This window comes from Heteronotia binoei, chromosome 6 (genome assembly GCF_032191835.1).
Source record: "Heteronotia binoei isolate CCM8104 ecotype False Entrance Well chromosome 6, APGP_CSIRO_Hbin_v1, whole genome shotgun sequence".
In the NCBI taxonomy this organism is placed as follows: domain Eukaryota; kingdom Metazoa; phylum Chordata; class Lepidosauria; order Squamata; family Gekkonidae; genus Heteronotia; species Heteronotia binoei.
The window spans coordinates 15,408,382-15,417,140 of NC_083228.1; the positions used below are offsets into that span (position 1 = coordinate 15,408,382).

The window sequence follows — 8,759 nt, forward strand, 5'->3', positions numbered from 1 at the left end:
TGTTGGGGCTTTGTAAAGATGGGTTTGAGGAAAAACACAGGAAGAATATTGGTACAGAATGAGTGTGGCTTTTTCCTCCTGTCACTGATGGTAATAAAGGAATCTCTGGATCACTTGGATCTCTGGCTGTTGAGTCTCTTAAATTGGGCTGGAGGGACTCGACTTTTGGCACTGATGGTGTGCGCAACACCTGCCTCTGCATAGCAACCCTGAACTTCTTTGGTGGTCTCCCATCCAAGTAGTAACCAGGGCCAACCCTGGGTAGCTTCTGAGATCTGATGAGATCCCCACACTTTTCTTTTTGCACGGATATTATTGTATTTCCTGAACGGAACAGGTCAGCTTTCTAAAAGCCATCATTCCACAGATGGTTTGTCACTGGCTTCCCAATGTTTTTTATTTCTAGACCTGAGGTGCATCACCCTGATATCGCCTGCGAGCGCTTTCAGTTGTTGGTGTCCATCAAAAGAACAGGAGGAGGTACGAAGATGCCTATCCTAGAGAAAGCCACAGAGAAGAAGAAGGAGAGCCACAGCCAAGATGAGATGGTAAGTGTTTCTCAAAGACGATGCCAGAGGAAGATGTGGGATGAGGCGTCATTATTAAAGGAGTTCTGAGGAAAGTAAGAGCTTCCAAATCAGGGAGTTTAGTGCTGTCATAAGTAGCAGAATTATACCTTTCTAAGTGCATTGAAGTCAACAGGCTTAAGAAGATAAGAAGATATTGGATTTATATCTCACCCTATACTCTGAATCTCAGAGTCTCAGAGCAGTCACAAGCTCCTTTACCTTCCCCCACACACAACAGACACCTTGTGAGGTAGGTGGGGCTGAAAGAACTTTTACAGCAGCTGCCCTTTCAAGGACAACTTCTACGAGAGCTATGACTGACCCAAGGCCATTCCAGCAGCTGAAAGGGGAGGAGTGGGGAATCAAACCCGGTTCTCCCAGATAAGAGTCAGCACACTTAATCACTACACCAAACTGGCTCTCACTTAATCACTGCACCAAATTGGCTCTCTTAGAAGTGAGTAATCACTTAAGATTGCACTCTTAAGAACATAAGAGAAGCCATGTTGGATCAGGCCAGTGGCCCATCCAGTCCAACACTCTGTGTCACCCAGTGGTCAAAAAAACCAAGTGCCATCAGGAGGTCTACCAGTGGGGCTAGAAGCCCCCCCAACCACCTCCCAAGCACTCTTCCTCCATGACATTTCCAAACATGGGAAAATATCTGAGTTTGCATTCAGAAATTCAAGAATGTAGAAGAGGAGAAAGTGATTGGCATAGAAAGTAGCAGATCAACCTCTGTTATGATTACAGAATGTTTAATTGATAGTCACCTCCAGGGCTTTTTTTGCAGCAGGAACTCCTTTGCATATTAGGCCACCCACCCCTGATGTAGCCAATCCTCCAAGAGCTTAGGGGGCTCTTATTCCAGGGCCTACTGTAAGCTCCAGGAGGATAGACCACATCAGGGGTGTGTGGTCTCCCATCCAAATACTAGCCAGGGCTAATCCTGCTTAGCTTCTGAGATCTGAGAAGACTGGGCTAGCTTGGCCGATCCAGGACAGGGTTTCATTATATGTTGAATATATTTATATTAGAAGATCCTTCTTGGATACTTCAGGAAATGTCAGAGAAGATACACTTTATTAAAGGAAAATTACCACCAGTTGGAAGTAAAGGCCTTCTGTAGTATTGTTTCTTCCACCATGATTGTAATAAATTTTTGGCATGAAATCAGCCTCAACCTGGGGTGGAATTGTTTTCTTGGCCCAAGAAGGTAGGACCAGAACCAATGGGTTGAAATGAAAGCAAAAGAGTTTCCAGCTCAACATTGGGAAGAACTTCCTGACCGTTAGAGCACTTCCTCAGTGGAACAGGCTTCCTCGGGAGGTGGTGGGCTCTCCTTCCTTGGAAGTTTTGAAACAGAGGCTGGATGGCCATCTGACAGCAATGAGGATCCTGTGAATTTAGGGGGAGGTATTTGTGAGTTTCCTGCATTGTGCAGGGGGTTGGACTAGATGACCCTGGAGGTACCTTCCAATTCTATGATTCTATTTTAGCCTGGAGAGGAAACGACTGAGAGGTGATATGATCACCATCTTCAAGTACTTGAAGGGCTGTCATATAAAGGATGGTGTGGAGTTGTTTTCTGTTGCCCCAGAGTTTTCAGCTAAACATTAAGAACTTCCTGACAGAGGGATTCCTCAGTGGAAAAGGCTTCCTCGAGAGGTGTTGGGCTCTCCTTCCTTGGAGGTTTTTAAACAGAGGCTAGATTACCATCTGACAGCAATGAGGATCCTGTGAATTTAGGGGGAGGTATTTGTGAGTTTCCTGCATTGTGCAGGGGGTTGGACTAGATGACCCTGGAGGTCCCTTCCAACTCTATGATTCTAACTTCATTCTCCATCTCCCCATTCAAAACTGAGCCTCATCAGCGAATCAGATAAAGCTTTGGTGGATCAATATACCAAGTCACTCAAGAAGAAGCTTGCTGTGACCCTCAACAAAACCATTGTAAAATTCTCTCTGGATTATGCCACTGGTCTCCATACTTTTCAGCACTTTATGCTGGGAAACAAAACCTTAAATACCATGTTGGTCTGTGAGAGGAGACACTACTGATAATGTCATCCAAAGCCGGGGTATTTTGTAGATGTGTAGATGACTGGGGAAGGCAATGGCAAACTACCCTGTAAAAAATCTGCCATGAAAACATTATAAAAGCAATGTCACCCCAGAGTCAGAAATGACTGGTGCTTGCACAGGGGACTACCTTTACCTTTTTAAGCCAGGGGTGGCCAAACTTGTTGGTTTATACAGTGCTTTTGGACTTGAAACTTGCTGTTCTACCACAGACCAACCCTTTGAAACTAGCTTGATTAAAACAGACACGAGTATCAATTAAGCATTCTGTAACCATACGAGCGTCTCATCTGCTATAATCTACGCTAATCACTTTCCCCTCTTCTACATTCTTGAATTTCTGAATTCAAACATAGACAGAATAAACATCAGATGTTTGAGAGCTGCGAGACATATCAGATGTTTGGGAGCTACAAGGAAGGAAGAAAGGAAGGAAAATTGATGGGGGAGGGAGGGGGAGTGGAAAGAAAGCAACTTTAACTTTAAATGCATTCTCCAAGCCGCTGGCTGGCTTGGCTTGGAGAATTGATTTAAGAAGAGAAATGCCTTCTCCAAGTCAGCCGATGAGGTGGTGGGGGCTTCGAGAGCCGCACAATATGTGCGAAAGAACCACATGTAGCTCCTGAGCTGGAGTTTGGCTACCCCCGTCCTAAGCAGAGGTCGAAAAACAGACTTCCAACAAGGATAACTCCGCTCAGGGCGGCCCTGTGAATTTTGCATTTGTTTGTTATTCCAAGCGCCGCTGTTATAGTTTCTGCATTTGGAAAGTGTTCTTTTTTTGCCTCAGTGGGTTTGCCACAAGGGGGTACACACCGGGGAGGACCGCACATGGGACAGGACTTCTGGGCCTTTGATGCTTACACCGGAAGGAGCATTTGGCAGACGCAAAAGCCACAGGCTGCTTTCAGCACCACGGAGAGAGACGATAAAACCTTGCAGATATATTCCCTTGCTGTGGAACAGCTACAAACACAGCAGTCCTTCCCCAGGGGGGGCCAGACCTCCCGCCTTTCCCATCTGGACATTAAACCTAATTTTAAATTTACAGCTGTCGCAAGCTGACAATCATTACCTCATCTCCGATCATCACCCCTGGTCTTTTCAAATTAGGTACTGCCCAAACTACCCGTCCCGCCACTACAACAGACACTGCAGATGTATCTTCAGTGCATGAAACATCTGGTATCTGAAGAGCAATACGCGAAGACGAAAGGGATCGTGGAGAGGTTTGGAGGTGCCGGAGGCCCAGGGGAGACGCTGCAGCAGAAGCTTCTAGAAAGACGGGAGAAAATGGAGAACTGGGTAAGTACGCAACTTTGGATGGTGTAACCTCACATCCAGTGATACTAGATACTCCGTACCAGAGGACCTTAAAGGTGAATATTCTGATGTGTGGGTGAAATTTTCAAGACTACCCAGTAATGATTTACTTCATAGAATTTTAAATAACCACACATCATTTAAGAAGCAAAAACTTGGCTTTCTATCATTTTATTCCTGGATGTGTGTCTTTGTACATTTTTAATATACTGACCACTGAGGAAGGCCGTTAGGGGCTGGAATGGATATGGTCATTGTACTGATTGGAAATCCATCAAATGTCTTCGGGACCGCCTCATTATGATCCAGCACACAGCATCTGTTGACCGTCCGTGGCTCGAAGGATGTCTGACTTGCCTCAACCAGGGCAAGGGCCTTTTCGGCCTTGACCCCAGCCTGGTGGAATCAGCTCCCTTTAGAGAGCCGGGCCCTCACCAAATTGTTATCTTTCTGTAGGGCCTGCAAAACAGAGCTATTCTGCCAGGCCTTTGGTTGAGGCAGCAGGTCTCCTATTCCATCGGCTAGTCCTATGTGGCGATCTGCTGTAACATTAAATTTATTTACTGTTCTAGTATATATTATACGCGCCAAACTGAGCCACCTTTCATCCTTTCTTAAAGGTAAAGGTAGTCCCCTGTGCAAGCACCAGTCGTTTTCGACTCTGGGGTAATGTTGCTTTCACATTTTCACGGCAGACTTTTTACGGGGTGGTTTGCCATTGCCTTCCCCAGTCATCTACACTTTCTCCCCAGCAAGCTGGGGACTCATTTTACCGACCTCGGAAGGATGGAAGGCTGAATCAACCTGGAGTCAGCTACCCGAACCAGCTTCCGCTGGGATTGAACTCAGGTTGTGAGCAGATACCTTCTTATGATTTGTTAAATCATATTGCTTGATTTGGTTTTTAACTCTTGCTTTATACTGTTTTTAGAATGTTGTCGTTCACCCTGAACCCATTTTTGGGAAAGGACAGACTATAAGTTGCCTAAATAAATAAATGTATATGTGATATCGTATATGATTTGCAAATTTTATGCAGTCTAACATTCAGACAACATGTTTTAAAATTCATTTTTGTGTATGTTTTATATTAAATGTTAGATATTATATGATTTGTGTTATAGGCAGCTTCACCCTCCATTACACTGTTTAGATGTGGGCTGAGTTTTTTCCCCTTCCCCCTTTCTTTGAGCCCCGTGGCACAGAGTGTTAAAGCTGCAGTACTGCAGCCCTAAACTCTGCTCATGACCTGAGTTTGATCCCTGCTGGAAGCTGGGTTTTCAGGTAGCTGGCTCGAGGTTGATTCAGCCTTCCATCCTTCCGAGATCGGTAAAATGAGTCTCCAGCTTGCTGGGGGGAAAATGTAGATGACTGGGGAAGGCAATGGCAAACCACCCCATAAAAAGTCTGCCATGAAAACGTTGTGAAAGCAATGTCACCCCAGAGTCGGAAACGACTGGTGACCTTTCCTTTCCTTTCTTTGAACCGGGCAAGCACCTTGTTCTCAAGAATTTCATTGTGTATATATAAAACACTCCAAGAAAAAAAAATAGTTACGCTTGGACACATGATGTTGTGTTATACTGAATCAGACATTGGATACATCACAGTCAGTATTGTCTCCTCAGACAAGCAGCAGCTGTCCAGGGTCTCAGGCAGAGGTCTTTCACACCATCAACAACCTGGTCCTTTGAGCTGGAGACAGAAGCTGATGGGGTTTGGACTGGTGGAGACTGACCAAGAAGAGATCTTGGAATCGTGGTAGACAACTCACTGAAAATGTCGAGACAGTGTGCGACTGCAAAAATAAAAAAAGGCCAGCACTATGCTGGGAATTATTAGGAAAGGAATTGAAAAAAAAATCAGCCAGTATCATAATGCCCCTGTATAAATTGCTAGTGCGACCTCATTTGGAATAGTGTGTACAATTCTGGTCACCACACCTCAAAGAAGATATTATAGCACTGGAAAAAGTCCAGAAAAGGGAAACTAGAATGATCAAAGGGGTGGAACACTTTTCCTATGAAGAAAGGTTAAAATGCTTGGGGCTCTTTAGCTTGGAGAAACGTCAACTGAGGGGTGACATGATAGAGGTTTACAAGATTATGCATGGGATAGAAAAGGTAGAGAAAGAAGTACTTTTCTCCCTTTCTCACAATACGAGAACCCGTATACATTCAATGAAATTGCTGAGCAGTCGGGTTAGGAAATACTTCTTCACCCAAAGGGTGATTAACACGTGGAATCCACTGCCACAGGAGATGGTGACGGCTGCCAGCATAGACAAGTTAGAGAGGGGATTGGATAAACATATGAAGCAGAGGTCCATCAGTGGCTATTAGCCACAGCGTATTGTTGGAACTGTCTGGGGTTTTCTTGGTGCTTGTGGGGAACATAGTGGGAGGGCTTCTAGTGTCCTGGCCTCACTGATGGACCTCCTGATGGCACCTGGTTTTTTGGCCGCTGTGTGACACAGTGTTGGACTGGATGGGCCATTGGCCTGATCCAACATGGCTTCTCTTATGTTCTTATGAGATACTGGGGATTGAACTTGGGACCCTCTGCACACTGAGCAGATGCTCTTCCACTGACCCATGGTCCCTACCCTGTCTATCAGTTTCAAGCTTACATTCTGTCTCTCCACTTTCAGAATTCATAGAGCAGCTATGATGTCACAGAATCTATATAAACATTCTAAATATGGACGAAAGCCACATTCTGTTGCTTCAGCAAGATAAATGAAAGGTCTGCAAGGGAATACTTTCCTGTAGGACCCAGGGACACCAGGTGTTGTATCCGGTAGAAAGGAAGGACAGAGGTACTGTTGGTGAGAAGACTGGGAGGATGAGCAATGAGTGGGAAGAGAACCCAGAGGTGAGGCGAGGAACGAATGTGGGTGCAGTAAGCAGCAATGAGAACTAGACGGAATGATGGGAAGAAGAGGCATAGGCTTGAGAAAAGGTAGGTCAAGAGGCAGTAAGTTCAGGGCTGATGTCAGCAGGTTTTGGAAGCCACATGACTGTGAAGAATCAGATACAGGGAAGAGAAGGTGCTGGGAAGAGAGCTGAATTTCACCTGTGGTTTTCAAGCAAACAGATGCATATTCAGCAGGAGAAATCTAGTTGTGCTCATCTGTATTTATAGCCCTCCTTTCTTGGTGAGACCAAAGATAGACCACACAATGTAAATTTGATGGGGGGTTTTATGTGGGTGCAATAAGTTGGATCACAAAACATCCATCTTAGGATGCCATAAAAACAACCATGTAAAGACAAAGAAATCATAACTCTTCAGGAGTCTGCCACAAGTCTCAGAATTGCCAACTGCTTCTAAAATTATCTACAATTCAACCTTTAACAGTATGATTAAACCAGGATTTGCACGAGTTTATCATGGAGTCAGGAGTTTTCATATGAGCAGTGCCACACACTCTCACCCATTCTCACCTGTGGAAAAACTGGTTGGATCCAACTTCATCCATGTCACACATTCTCATAATACAGCAGTGTCTTCCCTCATGGTTGATAAGAGCCCATCAGGATGTGTCCCTGAGAAGAGACAAGACTTCATCCACGTCAGTTTCTCATTATGAGGTGGGGTCATCCCTCCTGCTTGAGAGAAGAACATCAGGATGTGTCCCTGAGGAGAGACATGACTTCATCCACGTCAGTTTCTCATTGTGAGGTGGGGTCATCCCTCCTGCTTGAGAGAAGCCCATCAGGATGTGTCCCTGAAGAGAGATGACTTCATCCATGTCACAGTTTCTCATTATGAGGCAGGGTCATCCTTCCTGGTTGAGAGCAGCCGATCAGAATACATTGCCTCATCCATCAGAATACATTACCACATCCATCAGGATGTGTCCCTTAGGAGAGACGTGTCTTCAGGGTCATATTCTGATTGGATCCTCTCAACAAGAAGGGATGAGCCTGCTTCATAATGAGTAACTGTGACATGGATGAAGTCATGTCCTTCCTCAGGGACACATTCTGATTGGCTCCTCTCAACCAGCAGGAAGATCCCACCTCATAATGATAAGGGATACATCCTGATGGGCACCTCCCAATTCAGCCTTTAACAGTATGATCAAACTGAGATTTGCGCATGAGTTAATCATGTAGTCAGGGGTGTTCATATGTGCAGTGCCACACATGCCTGCCCATTCTCAACTGTCGAAAAACTGGTTGGATCCAACTCTTTATACTTCCACTGAGAACAAAGTTTTAAAAAGAGAATTGCTGATAAATAAAATCATTGCCATAATAGCAAGGCACCATAATGAAATTTCTAGGCACTGTGGCATCCTGGAACCTTGTATCTATCTATCTATCTATCTATCTATCTATCTATCTATCTATCTATCTATCTATCTATCTATCTATCTATCTATCTATCATCTATCTATCATCTATCTATCTATCTATCTATCTATCTATCTATCATCTATCTATCTATCCATCCATCTATCTATCTATCTATCTATCTATCTATCTATCTATCATCTATCTATCTATCTATCTATCATCTATCTATCTATCATCTATCTATCATCTATCTATCTATCTATCTATCTATCTATCTATCTATCTATCTATCTATCATCTATCTATCTATCTATCTATCTATCTATCATCTATCTATCTATCTATCTATCATCTATCTATCTATCATCTATCTATCATCTATCTATCTATCTATCTATCTATCTATCTATCTATCTATCTATCCATCCATCTATCTATCTATCATCTATCTATCTATCTATCCATCCATCTATCTATCTATCTA

At 44.0% G+C, this 8,759-nt stretch overlaps 1 protein-coding gene across 1 annotated transcript in view; it reads left to right on the plus strand.

The window, feature by feature from the left end:
* The first annotated feature begins 429 nt into the window (after positions 1-429).
* Positions 430-8,759, plus strand: part of CHAT (choline O-acetyltransferase) — a 63,990-nt gene continuing 55,660 nt past the window's right edge. The window contains 2 exon segments of the mRNA XM_060241050.1: positions 430-548; positions 3,762-3,953. Coding sequence (XP_060097033.1) covers positions 489-548; positions 3,762-3,953 — 252 coding nt within the window. The 5' untranslated portion in view covers positions 430-488.